An 18005-nucleotide genomic window follows, 5' to 3' on the forward strand; every position below is an offset into this window, starting at 1 on the left:
AGCATAATACTCTCAAGATCCGTTCATCTCTTTGCAAATAGCAAGATTTCATTCTTTTTTATGGCTGATTAATATGCCATTGTATACATACACCACTTCTTTATTCACTCATCAACCCATGGACACTTGGGCTGCTTCCATATCTTGGCTATTGTAGATAATGCTGCTAAAAAAACATCAGGGAACATCCATCCTTTTGAATTAGTATCTCGGTATTCTTTGGGTAAATACCTAGTGGTGAAATTGCTGGATTGTAGGGTAATTCTATTTTTAACTTTTTTTTAAACATTCTTAGTTTATTAATACTCTCATGAAAAATCTGCACAATCACCAAAGATAAAGCCACTGCAGCATCTTACTCCTTCTGTTGTCCAATCTCCAGCTCACTTTTTGCCAGCACCAACATTGGCTTTCGCAGTCCCCCTGACTTTCTTCATTCTGTTCTTGTGTTCTTTTCGCTGTTTTCTTGAAGTCTTTTTCTTCTCATACAGACCATGTCTTGCAAGTCTATGTTTGGGTTCATTTTTCTTTGCATAATCCAGGGAATCATAAATCATGCCAAAGCCAGTTGTCTTGCCACCACCAAAATGGGTTCTGAATCCAAATACAAATATGACATCTGGTGTGGTCTTGTACATTTTGGCTAGTTTTCCCCGAATTTCTGTCTTAGGTAGTGTTGCCTTTCCAGGATGAAGGACATCAATAACCATTTGTTTGCGCTGAAGTAGTCGGTTGGTCATGAACTTCTTGGTCCGGATAGTTACTGTCTCGTTCATGATGGCGGCCGAGCTTCAAGCCTATTTTTAACTTTTTGAGGAAACTCCATACTATTTTCCAAAGTGGCTGCACCAATTTGTATTCCCACCAATAGTACAAAGGTGTTCCCCTTTCTGCACATCCTCACCAACACCTGTTTTTTCTTACATTGTTTATTTTAGCCATTCTGACAGGTGTAAGGTGATAGTACATTGTAGTTTTGGTTTGTATTTCCCTTGTGATGAGTGGTGTAGAACATCATTCCATGTGTCTGTTAGCCACCTGAGTGTCTTCTTTGGGAAAATATATTCATGTCTTTTACCCATTTTTTTTTCTTTTTCTTCTATCTATTTCTAATTTGGATTGTTCCTTTTTGGGTTTTGTTGAGTTTTTTTGAGTTTTTATATATATATATATATATATATATATATATATATATATATATATATATATTTATATTTATATATATATATATATATATTTTGGATACTAACCCTTTCTCAGATAGGTCATTTGCAAATATCTTCTCTAGGTTGCCTTTTAGTTTTGACTATTTCCTTTGCTGTAAAGAAGCTTCTTTTTTTGATGAGGTCTCAATAGTTTATTTTTGCTTTTGTTTCCCTAGAAAGAAGTTGTTGCAGCTGATGTCAAAGAAATATTGCCTGTGTTCTCTTCTAGGATTTTTGTTTTCATGTCTCACATTTAGGTCTTTCATCCATTTTGAATGTATTTTTGTGTGTGGTGTAAGACAGTGGTCTTGTTTCATTCTTTCCAATGTTGCTGTTCAGTTTTCCTGACACCATTTACTGAAGAAACATTCCTTTTCCCATTGGATATTCTTCCTTGCTTTGCCAAAGATTGACCATAGAGTTGTGGGTTCATTTTTGGGTTTCCTATTCTGTTCTGTTGGAGTGTGTCTATTTATGTATCAGTACCAAACTGTTTTGAGGGATGCCTGGGTGGCTCAGTTGGTTAAGTGTCTGCCTTTGGCTCAGGTCATGATCCCAGAGTCCTGGGATCGAGTCTCTCATCTGGCTTCCTGCTCAGTGGGCATCCTGCTTCTCCCCCTCTGCTTGCTGTTCCCCTTGCTTGTGCTTGCTTGCTCTTTCTTGCTCTCTGACAAATAAAATCTTTTAAAAAGAACCAAAAAACAAAATACAAACTGCTTTGATTACTATGGCTTTGTAACATAACTTGAAGTCCAGGATTGTGATGCCTCCAGTTTTGCTTTACTTTTTCAAGGTTGCTTTGGCTATTCAGGATCTTTTGTGGTTCCATACAAACATCAGGATTGCTTGTACTAGTTCTGTGAAAAATGCTATTGATATTTTGACAGTGATTGCATTAGAACTGTAGATTGCTTTGGGTAATATAGATATTTTAACAATATTTGTTCTTCCAGTCCTTGGGTATTGAATATCTTTCCATTTCTTTGTGTTGTCTTCAATTTCTTTCTTTAATGCTTTATATATTTCAGACAAACAGGTCTTTCTCCTCCTTGGTTAATGTTATTTTCAAGTAAAATTTTTTGGTGTCCTTGTAAATGGAATTGTTTTCTTAATTTCTCTTTATGTTCTTCATTATTGTATAGAAATGTGTCAGATCTGTATAATGATTTGTATTGTGGGACCTTAATGAATTCATTTATTAGTTCTAGTTTTCGATGGAGTCTTATGGGTTTTCTTTATATATTATCATGTCATAGCAAATAGTGAAAGTTTGACTTGTTTTTTTGACTGTTTCCTTTACTGTGCAGAAACTTTTAATCATGATGAAATCCCAAAAGTTCATTTTTGCTTCTTTTGTTTCCTTTGCATTTGGAGACAGTTCTTGAAAGAAGTTGCTGTAGCTGATGTCAAAGAGGATACTGTGTATGTTCTCCCTCTAGGATTTGGTAGATTCCTGCCTCACATTGAGGTCTTGTATCCATTTCGAGTTTATTTTTGTGAATGGTGTAAGAGATATCCATTTAGAGTTTATCTTTGTGTATGGTGTAAGAGAATAGTTGAGTTTCATTCTACTATATATAGCTGTCCAATTTTCCCAGCACCATTTATTGAAGAGACTGTCTTTTTTCCACTGTATATTTTCTCCTGCTTTTTCAAAGATTATTTGACCATAGAGTTGTGGGTCCATATCTGGGCTCTCTACTCTGTTCCACTGGTCTCTGTGTCTGTTTTTGTGCCAGTACTATGCTATCTTGGTGATCAAAGCTTTGTAGGAAAGCTTGAAATCAGGCAACATGATGCCCCCAGTTTTGTTTTTTTTTTTCCAATATTTCCTTGGCGAATCAGGGTCTTTTCTGGTTCCATACAAATTTTAGGATTGTTTGTTCTAGCTCTTTGAAAAATGCTGCTGGTATTTTGATCGAGATGGCATTGAAAGTATAGATTGCTCTGGGCAGCATAGACATATCCTTCCCATCTATGAGCATGAATGTTTTTCCACATTTTTGTGTATTCTTCATTTTCTTTCATGAGTGTTTTGTGGTTCCTAGAGCATAGATCATTTACCTCTTTGGTTAGGTTTATTCCAAAGTATCTAATAGTTTTTGAGGCTATTGTAAATGGAATTGATTCACTAATATTTCTTCCTACAGTTTCATTGTTAGTGTATAAGAAAGCAACTGACTGATGTGCATTGAGTTTGTATCCTGCCACATTACTGAATTGCTATATGAGTTCTAGTAATTTAAGGGTGGAATCTTTTGGATTTTCCACATAAAGTGTCATGTCTCTGTGAAGAGAGAGAGTTTGACTTCTTCTTTGCCAATTTGAATCATTTTATTTCTTTTTGTTGTCTGATTGCTGTTGCTAGGGCTTCCAGTGCTATGTTGAACAATAGTGGCAAGAGTGGACATCCTTGTCATGTTCCTGGTCTTAAGGGAACAATACTGAGCTTTTCCCCATTGAGAATGATATTTGCTGTGCGTTTTTCATAGATGAATTTTATGAAATTGAGGAATGTTCCCTCTATCCCTATACTCTGAAGAGTTTTAATCAGGAAAGATGCTGTATTTTGTCAGATGCTATTTCTGCATCACTTGAGAGGACCTTGTGGTTCTTTTCTCTTATTAATTTGTTCTGTTACATTAATTGATTTGTGAATGTTGAACCACCCTTGTAACCCAGAGATAAATCCCACCTGGTCATGCTGGATAAACCTGTTAATGTACTGCTGGATCCTATTAGCTAGGATCTTGTTGAGAATTTTGGCATCCATATTCATCAGGGATATTGGTCTGAGATTCTCCTTTTTGATGAGGTCTTTGCCTGGTTTTGAGATCAAGGTAATGGTAGCCTCACAGAAAGAGTCTGGAAGTTTTTTCTCTATTTTTTGAAACAGCTTCAGGAGAATAGGTATTATTTCTCTTTTGAACGTTTGGTAAAATTCCCCATGGAATCTATCAGGTCCTGGGCTCCTGTTTTTTTGGAAGGTTTGTGATCACTGCTTCAATCTAATTTTTGGTTATTGGTCTATTCCTGTTGTCAATTTCTTCATGTTTCAGTCTTTGAAGTTTATAGGTTTCTAGGAAGGCATCTGTTTCTTCCAGGTTGCTTAATTTATTGGTATATGGCTGTTGATAACAGTTTCTGATTATTCTTTCTATTTCCTTGGTGTTAGTCATGATCTCTCCCCTTTCATTCATAATTTTATTAATTTGCATCTTTTCTCTTTTCTTTTAGTTAAGTCTGGCCAGTGGTTTATTGGATTTATTAATTCTTTCAAAGAATGAGCTTCTAATTTCATTGATATGTTCTATTGTATTTCTGGTTTCTAATTCATTGACCTCTGCTCTAATCTTAATTATTTTCCTTCTCATGTGTGGGTTAGGTTTAATTTGTTGTTGGTTCTCGAGTTCTTTAAGGTGTAAAGAGAGTTTGTGTATTTGTATTTTTTCTATTTTTTTGAGTGAAGCTTGGATGGTTATGTATTTCCCCGTTAGGACCGCCTTTGCCATATCCCATAGGTTTTAGGACTGATGTGTCTTTATTCTCATTGGTTTCCATGAATTGTTTAAGTTCTTTTTTGATTTCCTGATTGACACAAACATTCTTGAGCAGGATGGTCTTTAGCTTCCAAGTGTTTGGATTTCTTCCAAACTTTTTCTTGTGATTGAATTCCAGTTTCAAAGCATTGTGGCCTGAAAATATGCAGGGAATAATCTCAGTCTTTTGGTGTCAGTTGCAACCAGGTTTGTGATCCAGTATGTGGTCTCTTCTGGAGAAAGTTCCATGGGCACTCAGGAATAATGAGTATTCTGTTATTTCAGGGTAGAATGTTCTGTATGTATCTATGAGGTCCATCTGGTCCAGTGTGTCATTCAAAACTCTTGTTTCTTTGTTGATTTTCTGCTTAGATGATCTGTCTGTTGCTGAGAGTGTAGTGTTGAGGTCTCCTACAATTAATGTATTATCATCAGTATGTCTCTTTATTTTGGTCAACAGTTGGCTTATGTAGTTGGCTGCTCCCATATTAGGGGCATAGATATTTACAATTGTAAGGTCTTCTTGTTGGATAGACCCTTTAAGAATGATACAGTGTCCTCCTGTATCCCTGACTACAGTCTTTAGTTAAAAATCTCATTTGTCCAATATGAGAATTTCTACCCCAATTTTCTTTTGAGTTCTGTTGGCATGAAAGATGGTTCTCCATCCTTTCACTTTACACTGGATGTATCTTTAGGTTCATAATGAGTCTCTTGTAGATAGCATATTGATGGGCCCTGTCTTTTTATCCAGTCTGCAACTCTGGGTCATTTTACTGAAGCCATTCATATTGAGAGTGATTATTGAAAGATATGATTTTATTGCCATCCTGTTGCCTTTGTGGTCCTTGTTTCTATAGATTTTCTCTGTAAATTTCTGTTCTATATCACTCTTGGGGTCATTCTCCTTTTATAGAATCCCCCCTTAATATTTCTTGCAGGGCCAGCTTGGTGGTACCATGTTCTTTCAGTGTTTGCTGGTCTTGGAAGCTCTTTATCTTTCCATCCATTCTAAATGATAGCCTTGCTGGATAAAGTATTCTTGGCTGCATATTCTTCTCATTTAGTGACCTGAATATGTCTTGCCAGCCCTTTCTGGCTTTCCAGGTCTCTGTGGACAGTCTTGACATTATTCTGATATTCCTCCCTCTGTACATAAGGAATCTATTCCCCCTAACTTCCCTTAAGATGGTTTCCTTGGTTTTAAAATTCATGAGTTCCACTATTACATGCTGGGGTTTTGGTTTATTCTCCCTGATCTTGGGAGGTGTTCTCTCTGCCTGTAGGACATGAATGTTTGTTTCATTCCCCAGATTAGGGATGTTTTCAGCTAGGATTTGCTCACATATATCTTCAAGTCCTCTCTCTCCACCCACTCAGGGATCCCAGTAATTCTTACATTGTAGCATTTCAGGATGTCATTTACTCCTCTAATTCTGTTTTCCTAGATACTAAGCTGTTTGTTCCAGACCTCCTCCTGATCCTTCTTTTCTATCAGTTTGTCTTCTTGATTGCTAATTCATTCTTCTGTCTCTTTTACCCTAGGTGTTAGAATATCTAGATTAGATTGGATCTCATTGATAACATTTTTAAATTCTACCAGATCAGCTCTCACTTCTGCCCTTAGAGAATCTATGTTGTCTTAATGGTTTTCTCCAACCTAGCTATTGTCTGCATAACTGTTACCCTGAAGTCTATTTCTGATATCTTGCTTATAACCCTATCTATTGGTGCTGTGGCAGAGGTCACAATCTCTGAAGTTTTCCAGTGTTGAAGGTTCTCTTCTTAGTCATTATGTTAAGGTGTGTTTGAGGGAATGTACAGTGTCCAAATTATTGACCACAACCCAAGCAAGATACATCTGTTTCATGTGGACCTTAGGGTAGTTGGCCTCTTGTTCTTTCAGCCTGTTTTCTAGGGGAGGGGCCTGCTGCACTATTACTCAGGCAACCCTGTTTGGGCAGAGTTGCCTTGCCTCCCCTTGGAGGGTGGGGGAGTGGACTCAGTGAAAACCGGTTTTGGGAGGGTTTTGTCCTCTGGTGGCTTTCTGCATCTCTTCTGAGAGTCAGAGCAGAAATGAACTTATACAAACCTCTGTCTCAGAACAACAAGTTCACAGCTTATTCTTCCTTAAACACTTCAGGCCACACTCTCTCCATTTTCATCTGTGCTGCTAAAAACCACAGTGTCCTGGGTTAATTGCTCCACAGCAGCACTCCCAGCCCTCACTTCTGGGTCCAAGCATGTCTCTGGCCTTGTGTTTCTCAAACTACCAGCTACCCCTGGTTCTCACACATGACCCCCAGCTCCAGGTTTCAGTCTGGGATGCTGCCCTAAAGTCCTTTCGCTGATGCTTTGGGTCTGTGAGTCTGTGCCCAGGCCCCCAAACAGGAGGATTTTGAGCTCTGGCATTGCAGGATCCTACCCCCCACCTTCTGTTTATCTTCCAATATCTGCTACAGAATCACGTCTCCCTGCTTCACTTTGTACCTTGAAACCAACCACTGGGAATATTCTGTTGGTACAGATCCATAAATATCTCCTTACACCTCAGTCTGATTTTGTGGGTGTTCAGAGTGGTCTGATAGGTATCCATCTCAATTCAGGGGACTGGTTGAAATAGGGTCCACTACTCCTCCACCATCTTGTGCTCCTCCTGTATTTATTTCTTTTAGAGAGAGAGCACAGGGAGAGAGGACAAGGGAGGGAGAGGGAGTCTGACTCCCTGCTGAGCATGAAGCCTAGTATGGGGTTTGATCCCATGACCCTGAGATCGACCTGAGCTGTAATCAGGAGTCAGATGCTTAACCAGCCGAGCCCCCCAGGCACCCCAGATGGCATATAAATTTTCAGATATTCTTTTATAATGTTTTGTATTTTTGTGGTGTCAGTTATTTCTCTTCTTTCATTTGTGAATTTATTTTAGTCCTTTCACTTTTTTTGATGAATGTGGCTAAAGGTTTATCAATTTTGTTGATCTTTTCGAAGAACCAGCTACTGGCTTCATTGATTTGTTCTCTTGATTTTTAATAGTTTATTTATTATTTATTTCTATTCTAATCTTTATTTTCATTTTTCTCTATGTACTTTTTGATTTCTTCTTTGACTTCTTAGTTGACACTTTATTGTTTAGTAGCATATTATTTAACCTTCATGTATTTGTGTTCTTTCTAGATTTTTTCTTATGGTTGATTTCTAATTTCATAGCATTATTTTTAGAAAAGATGTATGGAATGACTTCAATCTTTTTAAATTTGTTTAGACTTGTCTTGTGGCCTATTATGTGATCTATACTGGAGAATGTTCTGTATACAGTTGAAAAGAATGTGTATTCTTCTGTTTTTGGATGGAATGTTATAAATATGTCTGTTAAATCCATTTGTCCCAGTGTGTCATTGAAAACCAATTCTTTACTTATTGATTTTCTGTTTGAATGATATATCTATTGATGTATGTGGGTTGTTAAAAACCTCTACTATTATTTTATTATTATTGATTAGTTCCTTTATGTTTGTTTTTAACTATTTTATGTATTTGTTTGCTCCCATTGAGGGTGCATGAATATTTACAATTGTTATATTTTCCAGTTGGATTGTCTCCTTTATTATTATATTGTGCTTCTTTTTTGCTTGTTATAGTCCCTTTTTTGTTTGTTTGCTTTGTTTTTTTTTTTTTTTTGTTAAGTGAAGTTAAAGTTTATTAAGTGAAGATTAGAACAGAAAGGAAAGAACTCTCTAGAGTGAGAGGGGTCCTGAATGGGTTGCCCATATAGTCCTTGTTTTAAAGTCTACTTTGCACAATGTATTTATTGCTACCCTGGCTGTCCTGTGACATTGTTTTATATAATAAATGTTTCTCTGTCCTGTCACTTTAAATCTTCATGTGTCTTTAGGTCAGAAATCAGTTTCTTGTAGGCAGCATATAGATGGGTCTCATTTTCTTTTTTATCTAATCTGTCACCCTATGCTTCTGGTTGGAGCATTAAATCCATTTACAAAGTATTTATTGATTGATAGGTATGTATTTATTGCCATTTTGTTGCTTGTTTTGCAGTTGTTTTTGTAGTTTTTCTCTGATCCTTCTCTTGCTCTTTTTGGTGATTTGCTGGCTTTGTTTAGTGATATACTTGGGTTCTCTCTCTCTCTCTCTCTCTCTCTTTTTTTTTTTTTAGTTTTTGCTTGCCTATTACTGTTTTTTGACTTGTGCTTATCATTATGTTTGTATATATCATCTTCTGTGTATAACAGTTTATATTAAGTTGATGGTCACTTACGTTTAAACTTTTTTTTTTTACTCCTCTCCCCTCCCCCCGTGTTTTAGGTATATGGTGTTATATTTTACATACTTTTATTTTGTGAATTCCTTGACTGATTTTTTACAGGTGTACTTACTTTTATTCCTTTTGTATTTCCTACTTTTCCTACTCTTACTTATGATATTTCCTTTCTACTCAGTGAGTCCCCTTAATATTTCTTGTATGGGTAGTTTAATTTTCATTAACTCCTTTAGCTTTTGTTTGTCTAAAAAACTCTCTCTCTCTATTCTGAATGATAGCCTTTCCAAACAGAGTGTTTTTGCCTGCAGGTATTTTCCTTTCAGCACTTTGAATATGTCATGCCACTTTATTCTGGCTTGCAGTGTTTCTGCTAAGAAATCTACTGATAGACTTATGGGGTTTTCTTTGTATGTAACTGTTTTCTTTTCTCTTTTGAGTTTTAAAATTCTTTATCATTTCTTTTTACCACTGGTGTAAGTTTGTTAAGTAGTGAATGTGGGCACCGTGCTGGTTCCCACAGGTGGCCATGTGTGTATGCTCATAGCCAGGGGAGAGAAATAGCATGTGCCAGCTCCTTTGTTCTTCAGAGGGTTATCCTGATACCCTGCCACTCTGGGACATGTTCTGGGATGAATAAATAGATCTTCCTCCTGTATGCCCCATGTGTTTTTTAAACTGTTGCTTCTATACTGTATCTCTGCTGGCTATTTGCCATGTTGTCTTTTTAAGGGTGAGGACCCAGCAGTCTATTGCTCTCTGGGCTGTCTTGAAACAACCTACTGATTTTTTAAATTCCAGGCCTTAAGTCCCTCTGGTGGTAAGAACTCGTGAAATTCTGCTCCTCTTGCTTTCAAAGCCGAATATTATGGAGATTCATCTTCCCCATGCAGGCTCCCCAGTGTGACAGCCTGTTTCTTGTCCTTCTCTGTGCTGGTTGCTCCCTCCCCCTACCCTAAGGACAACAGTGTTCTGTTTTGCTCCCTACTGCATCTCTTTCCTTCTGAACCCCTTCATTGTAGCCTCTTCTCTACTTTAATTGTGGAGTTTTTTCTGGCAGTCTTCAGTTCTTTATTCTAGGTTATTTACACTGATGTGAGTGTTATCTAGTTGTATTGGTTGGATGAGATGAGCTCAGGGTCCTCTTACTCTCCATCTTTACAGCATTCTGAAGTGTTGTTTAATGATTGTCTGAAAGCTGTAACCCCTCATCCTACCAAAAACAAAAGTCAAAATTCAATGTTCAAATTCTTATAACTCCTACAGTTCAGGCCATTTTGGCTGGGGGGAGGTTAAGAGTTATATGGTTGAATGATATGGTGAATATTTAGTTTTGTTTTACTTTTTTCTGGAGAGGGACAGGTGGAAGGAAGAAAGATTACAAAGTTTCCATTTTAGGTGGGGGATTATCCATAGATTCCTTGAAGATAGTATTTTCCTTACCTTCTTTTTTCCCCAATCCTCAGCATCATTGTCATCTAACTACTCAGTCAGACTTTACTGAAAGGAATCTGGGATGGAATAGAAATTAAGATGGAGATCAATAAAGTAGATTCAGTTTTTAATTCTTCTATTTATTAATGATTTCTATTGAACTATTTATGGGGTTATTCAATTATGTTGTATCTCCTTGCTATCCATCCTATTCTATCATCATTAATAATGACACTACAAGCTACAAGTTCACTGCTTGTTTAGTAAGTATCATTCACTGTGCTAAGATCATTTTACTTCCATTATCTTAAAACTAACAACAACTTTTAGCATGATACTATCATCACTTTAATTTTAAACATTAGGAAGTTGGGATTTAGAAAGATGAATTGACTTGCCTGAAATCATGAAACTAGTAAATATCAGGGCCTGGATTTGATATGAGGCAGCTTGGTTTTAGTGTTCTTACTCAGACTAATGTATATACTGATTGATCCAGGAACATCAAGCACAATGATCAAAAAAAGAAATTTTGAGTTGTTTTATGGTACAAAAACATTCTTCTATTATAGTACTTGGACAGGATCCACGGAAAGAAAGAACTACATTTGTGATTGTGAAGAGTGAGTGATTATAGACTTTTAAATTTATGGAGGGGGCAGATAGAGATAATATAAGTTTCTCAGGAATTTCTGAATGCTAATAGTAAGGTCTATGAAACCTTGGAGGTCTAGTTATTGTCAAGATAAGGTCCCTTTTAGTCTATAATGAAACATCAACAGTAAGGCATCCATGACTTCTTGGAAGAATGTCACGCTCTGAATGTCTTAGGTATTTATGAGTGGGCTGTAATCTACTTTTAGCTGCATTTCTTTTGCCTTTTTTCTCATTATATACCACTTGTATTATGTATTATATGGATTATGCATATAAATACACACACTCACACATACACACACAGAGAATGTTATGACCTAGATATTTTGTACGTGCCCTATCATAAGTTGAAATCCCATTTTCAATTTTTGAATAACTTGTATTGTATTTGGTGTGCTTTAAAAATAAAGCCCATGCATACTCCATTGACTATTTCAAACAGTGAAGTGTAAGATAGACCTGATTGCTATCCTAGGCTGTAGTAATTTTTCCAGTTGTGTTCAGGAAGCACCATTTTATCTCATATCAGTTGCATTACTGGTTTAAAAAAAAGTTGAAAAGACTGAATTTTGAAATAATGATAGAAGTATTTTAACTCCGGATACAGTTTTAATGTTTCCCTTGGGAAATTTTGTTTTGTTTTGTTTCATAATTGGCTTTTTATTTATTTATTTTTTAATTTTTTCAATTTATTTATTTTCAGAAAAACAGTATTCATTATTTTTTCACCACACCCAGTGCTCCATGCAATCCGTGCCCTCTATAATACCCACCACCTGGTACCCCAGCCTCCCACCCCCCTGCCACTTCAAACCCCTCAGATTGTTTTTCAGAGTCCGTAGTCTCTCATGATTCACCTCCCATTCCAATTTACCCCAACTCCCTTCTCCTCTCTAACACCCCTTGTCCTCCATGATATTTGTTATGCTCCACAAATAAGTGAAACCATATGATAATTGACTCTCTCTGCTTGACTGATTTCACTCAGCATAATCTCTTCCAGTCCCGTCCATGTTGCTACAAAAGTTGGGTATTCATCCTTTCTGATGGAGGCATAATACTCCATAATGTATATGGACCACATCTTCCTTATCCATTCGTCCGGTGAAGGGCATCTTGGTTCTTTCATAGTTTGGTGACCGTGGCCATTGCTGCTATAAACATTGGGGTACAGATGGCCCTTCTTTTCACGACATCTGTATCCTTGGGGTAAATACCCAGGAGTGCAATGGCAGGGTCATATGGAAGCTCTATTTTTAATTTCTTGAGGAATCTCCACACTGTTCTTCAAAGAGGCTGCACAAGCTTGCATTCCCACCAACAGTGGAAGAGGGTTCCCCTTTCTCCACATCCTCTCCAACACACGTTGTTTCCTGTTTTGTTAATTTTGGCCATTCTAACTGGTGTGAGGTGATATATCAATGTGGTTTTAATTTGAATCTCCCTGAGGGCTAATGTTGATGAACATTTTTTCATGTGTCTGATAGCCATCTGTATGTCTTGATTGGAGAAGTGTCTGTTCATATCTTCTGCCCATTTTTTGATGTGTTTGCCTGTTTCGTGTGTGTTGAGTTTGAGGAGTTCATTATAGATCCTGGATATCAACCTTTTGTCTGTACTGTCATTTGCCAATATCTTCTCCCATTCCGTGGGTTGCCTCTTTGTTTTCTTGACTATTTCCTTTGCTGTGCAGAAGCTTTTGATTTTGATGAAGTCCCAAAAGTTTATTTTCGCTTTTGTTTCCTTTGCCTTTGGAGACATATCTTGAAAGAAGTTGCTGTGGCTGATATTGAAGAAATTACTGCCTATGGTCTCCTCTAGGATTCTGATGGATTCCTGTCTCACGTTGAGGTCTTTTATGCATTTTGAGTTTATCTTTGTGTACGGTGTAAGAGAATGGTCAAGTTTCATTCTTCTACATATAGCTGTCCAGTTTTCCCAGCACCACTTATTGAAGAGACTGTCTTTTCTCCACTGTATATTTTTTCTTGTTTTGTCGAAGATTAATTGACCATAGAGTTGAGGGTCCATATCTGGGCTCTCTACTCTGTTCCACTGGTCTATGTGTCTGTTTTCATGCCAGTACCATGCTGTCTTGGTGATCACAGCTTTGTAATAAAGCTTGAAATCAGGTAACGTGATGCCCCCAGTTTTATTTTTGTTTTTCAACATTTCCTTAGCAATTCGGGGTCTCTTCTGATTCCATACAAATTTTTGGATTATTTGCTCCAGCTCTTTGAAGAATACCGGTGGAATTTTGATCGGAATGGCATTAAAAGTATAGATTGCTCTAGGCAGTATAGACATTTTTACAATGTTTATTCTTCCAATCCAAGAGCATGGAATGGTCTTCCATCTTTTTGTGTCTTCTTCAGTTTCTTTCATGAGTGTTCTGTAGTTCCTCGAGTACAGATTTTGTTTTTTTTGTAAATGTAAATGTAAAATGTAAAAAATGTGAAAAAGAACTGATTTTTTAATATAATTATCTGTTTTGTTTGGGTTGAGTTTGAGGAGTTCTTTATAGATCCTGGAAATCAACCTTTAGTCTGTACTGTCATTTGCAAAGATCTTCTCCCATTCCGTGGGTTGCCTCTTTGTTTTCTTCACTGTTTCCTTTGCTGTGCAGAAGCTTTTGATTTTGATGAAGTCCCAAAAGTTTATTTTCACTTTTGTTTCCTTTGCCTTTGGAGACATATCTTGAAAGAAGTTGCTGTGGCTGATATTGAAGAGATTACTGCCTATGTTCTTCTCTAGGATTCTGATGGATTCCTGTCTCATGTTGAGGTCTTTTATGCATTTTGAGTTTATCTTTGTGTACAGTGTAAGAGAATTGTCGAGTTTCATTCTTCTACATATAGCTGTCCAGTTTTCCCAGCACCATTTATTGAAGAGACTCTCCTTTTCCCACTGTATATTTTTTCCTGTTTGTCAAAGATTAATTGACTATAGAGTTGAAGGTCCATATCTGGCTCTCTCCTCTGTTCCACTGGTCTATGTGTCTGTTTTTATGCCAGTACCATGCTGTCTTGGTGATCACAGCTTTGTAGTAGAGCTTGAAATCAGGTAACATGATGCCCCCAGTTTTATTTTTGTTTTTCAATATTTCCTTAGCGATTTGGGGTCTCTTCTGATTCCATACAAATTTTTGGATTATCAAAAAATTGGCAGAAGATATGAACAGACACTTCTCCAATGAAGACATACAAATGGCTACCAGACACATGAAAAAATGTTCATCATCACTAGCCATCAGGGAGATTCAGATTAAAACCACATTGAGATACCAACTTATACCACTTAGAATGGCCAAAATTAGCAAGACAGGAAACAACATGTGTTGGAGGGGATGTGGAGAAAGGGGAACCCTCTTCCACTGTTGGTGGGAATGCAAGTTGGTGAAGCCTCTTTGGAGAACAGTGTGGAGATTCCTCAAGAAATTAAAAATAGAGTTTCCCTATGACCCTGCAATTGCACTCCTGGGTATTTACCCCAAAGATACAGATGTAGTGAAAAGAAGTTCCATCTGTACCGTAATGTTTATAGCAGCAATGACCATGGTCGCCAAACTGTGGAAAGAAACAAGATGCCCTTCAACGGACGAATGGATAAGGAAGATGTGGTCCATATACACTATGGAGTATTATGCCTCCATCAGAAAGGTTGAATACCCAACTTTTGTAGCAACATGGACGGGACTGGAAGAGATCATGCTGAGTGAAATCAGTCAAGCAGAGAGAGTCAATTATCTTATGGTTTCACTTATTTGTGGAGCATAACAAATATCATGGAGGACAAGGGGAGTTAGAGAGGAGAAGGGAGTTGGGGAACTTGGAATGGGAGGTGAACCATGAGAGACTATGGACTCTGAAAAATTCACTGAGGGTTTTGAATGGGCGAGGGGTGGGAGGTTGGGGGAAAGAGGTGGTGGGTACTAGCGAGGGCACGGATTACATGGAGTACTGGGTGTGGTGCAAAAATAATGAATACTGTTATGCTGAAAATAAATTAAAAAAAAAAGAACTGATTTTTTAGTTTTTTAAAAATATTCAGATGTTTAGAAAAAATCTGTGGGAGTGCCTGGGTAGCTCAGTCAGTTACACATTGGTCTTTTAATTTCAGTTCAGGTCATGATATCAGGGTTGTGAGATTGAGCCCTGCATCAGGGTCTTTGCTGGATGTGGAGTGTGTTTAAGGTTATATCTCTCTCTCCCCACATTCTCTCTCTCTAAAAAGAACAGGAAGGGAAGAGAATAAAATAAAAAAGGAAAAAAGTCCTATGAAGGATCTCTAGCTAGGTACAGTTAAAATAATCTAATTTCAGGTATCAAGTAAATTAAGGTCCATGAATAAACCTCATTCTGAATACCTTCAAACAAGTAACAGTGGGTTTCTCCCCTGAGATTCATCCACTTTGTATATCTATTTCAGTTATTTTATTTTTTAAAGGTTATTTATTTGTTTATTTCAGTGAGAGAGAGAGTATGAGGTGGGGAGGGGCAACTGATGAGGGAGAGAAACAAGTAGACTCAGAACAAAGTGGAGAGCCAGACAAGGGGCTTGATCTCATCACCCTGAGATCAGTTCTGAACTGAAACCACGAGTTGGATCCTTAACTGACTGTGCCACCCAGGAGACTTCCTTCAGTTATCTCAGATATTGTATCTTTATACATGATTTTCACCAGTATCAATATAAGGAAATATATCACTTTATTATTGTTAGATTTATTTAAAACTTTAACACCTGCATTTTTAGAATGTGGTTACATATTGTTCCTATTTTTAAACTTCCCTCTAAGTTTATTATTTTTGGACTAGTTTATCATTTTGTCTTTTTTTAAGTAGAAAACAATGAGCCTTAGGAATTTGTTAATGAAAGTATTTTCTCATTGTAATACCCTGTGTTTCTATGACAAAAAATATAATTATATAATGCATCAAATGTGTTAAACATTAAAGTAGTATAGGACATGTATAAGCTGAAATTTTGAGTGGCACTGTACAACTCAGCAGCTGATGGCTGAAAGGTATTACAAAGTTCCCAAAACAAGATTTTCTTATTTCACAATTTTCTGAGATCTGTTTTGTCAATAACTCATGTTGAGGCAAAAAGGTATTCTCTAAGACAACAAAATTAGATCTCAACAGTTATTTTTTAATCGTAGTTTTTTCAAAGTTTAATATTTTGGGTTTCATGACATATTTGTGTAAATATTTAAAATCAACCTCCCTACTCCCACCTCATCATTTGACATTGATAATTGTTGTAGTGTCCTTAGAAACATTTTTATTACATGTTCTTGCAGACTTCATTACATGCATTACAAAATGTATATATCAGTCACTTATAATACACTCTTCTCTAGTAGTATGCAGGCAGTGTTCTTCCAAACATCTTCATTAGAAGTGTTCTTACACGCCACTCCACATGGATTACAGAATATTTATAGCTTCCATTCACTGACAAAAGATTGATCTCTATATAGTAAGCAAATACCATTCTTAGAAACATCTTTATTAGAAGTGTTCTTAAATACTTCACTACACACATTGCAGAATGTATAGATATCATTTACTGATATCTCAAAGTATATGCAAGTAGCAGAATTTTATCATTTAAGTAACAACACAAGCCACTTAAAAATTAAGAAATAGACTTGCCACAAAATGCACATGCATACATACACACAAAAAATTAACATATCCCCTTGGAATTCCAAATGTATATAACATGTATATGCATTTACTTTAGATTATCTATGTTCATAGTCTCATTAAAGAAGAAAACATTGAAAACTAACTTTGTGTATAATTTCAAAAACCATTTTATTTTTAAAAGATTTTATTTGAGAGAGAGAGAGCAAACACAAGAAGGCAGCAGCAGGCAGAGGGAGAGGGAGAAGTAAGATCCCCACTGAACAGAGAGCCCAACAATATGGGGCTTCACCCCGGGACCCTGACACTTCAGGTCATGACCTGACCTGACCTGACCTGAAGGCAGACACTTAACTGACTTAGTCACCCAGGTGCCTTCAAATACCATTTTAAATATAGTTCTTAGTATTTAGGTAGAGTTTTACTGTAGCTTGTACTCATTAAGCTTTATAATTTTTTTTTAAAGATTTTATTTATTTATCAGAGAGAGAGAAGAGCAAGCACAGGCAGACAGAATGGCAGACAGAGGCAGAGGGAGAAGCAGGCTCCCTGACGAGCAAGGAGCCCGATGTGGGACTCGATCCCAGGACGCTGGGATCATGACCTGAGCCGAAGGCAGCTGCTTAACCAACTGAGCCACCCAGGCGTCCCAAGCTTTATAATTTTTTACCATTGTTTTCAAGCTGTTTATTCCTACAATCTTCTTAGTATATTTTAAATTGAGTTCTGTTGGATCTATTGAGCATATTTCTTTTTTTTTTTCTTTTTTTTTTTTTTATTTCCAGCATAACAGTATTCATTATTTTTGCACCACACCCCGTGCTCCATGCAATCCGTGCCCTCTATAATACCCACCACCTGGTACCCCAACCACCCACCCCCCGTCCCTTCAAAACCCTCAGATTGTTTTTCAGAGTCCATAGTCTCTCATGGTTCACCTCCGCTTCCAATTTCCCCCAACTCCCTTCTCCACTCTAAGTCCCCATGTCCTCCATGCTATTTGTTATGCTCCACAAATAAGTGAAACCATATGATAATTGACTCTCTCTGCTTGACTTATTTCACTCAGCATAATCTCTTCCAGTCCCGTCCATGTTGCTACAAAAGTTGGGTATTCATCCTTTCTGATGGAAAACTATCACTTTGATTTGATGTTATAGAATAGTCAAATATAAGAAATATGCTCAATAGGAGACCAAGTTCACCTATTGAGCATATTTCTTATATTTGACTATTCTATAAC

The 18005-nt window shown here is 37.0% G+C and overlaps 2 protein-coding genes across 2 annotated transcripts in view; one reads left to right on the forward strand and one right to left on the reverse strand.

Annotated features, from left to right (window-relative positions):
- The window catches only part of LOC116583220, a 258959-nt gene that overhangs the window by 15583 nt on the left and 225371 nt on the right, over positions 1–18005 (forward strand). The window lies entirely within an intron of this gene.
- On the reverse strand, positions 282–793 carry LOC116583221 (40S ribosomal protein S24-like). Its single transcript, XM_032331252.1, has one exon. The coding sequence runs from the start codon at positions 774–776 to the stop codon at positions 384–386; it is 393 nt and encodes a 130-aa protein (XP_032187143.1). The 5' UTR covers positions 777–793; the 3' UTR covers positions 282–383.

Source organism: Mustela erminea, chromosome X (genome assembly GCF_009829155.1).
Source record: "Mustela erminea isolate mMusErm1 chromosome X, mMusErm1.Pri, whole genome shotgun sequence".
In the NCBI taxonomy this organism is placed as follows: domain Eukaryota; kingdom Metazoa; phylum Chordata; class Mammalia; order Carnivora; family Mustelidae; genus Mustela; species Mustela erminea.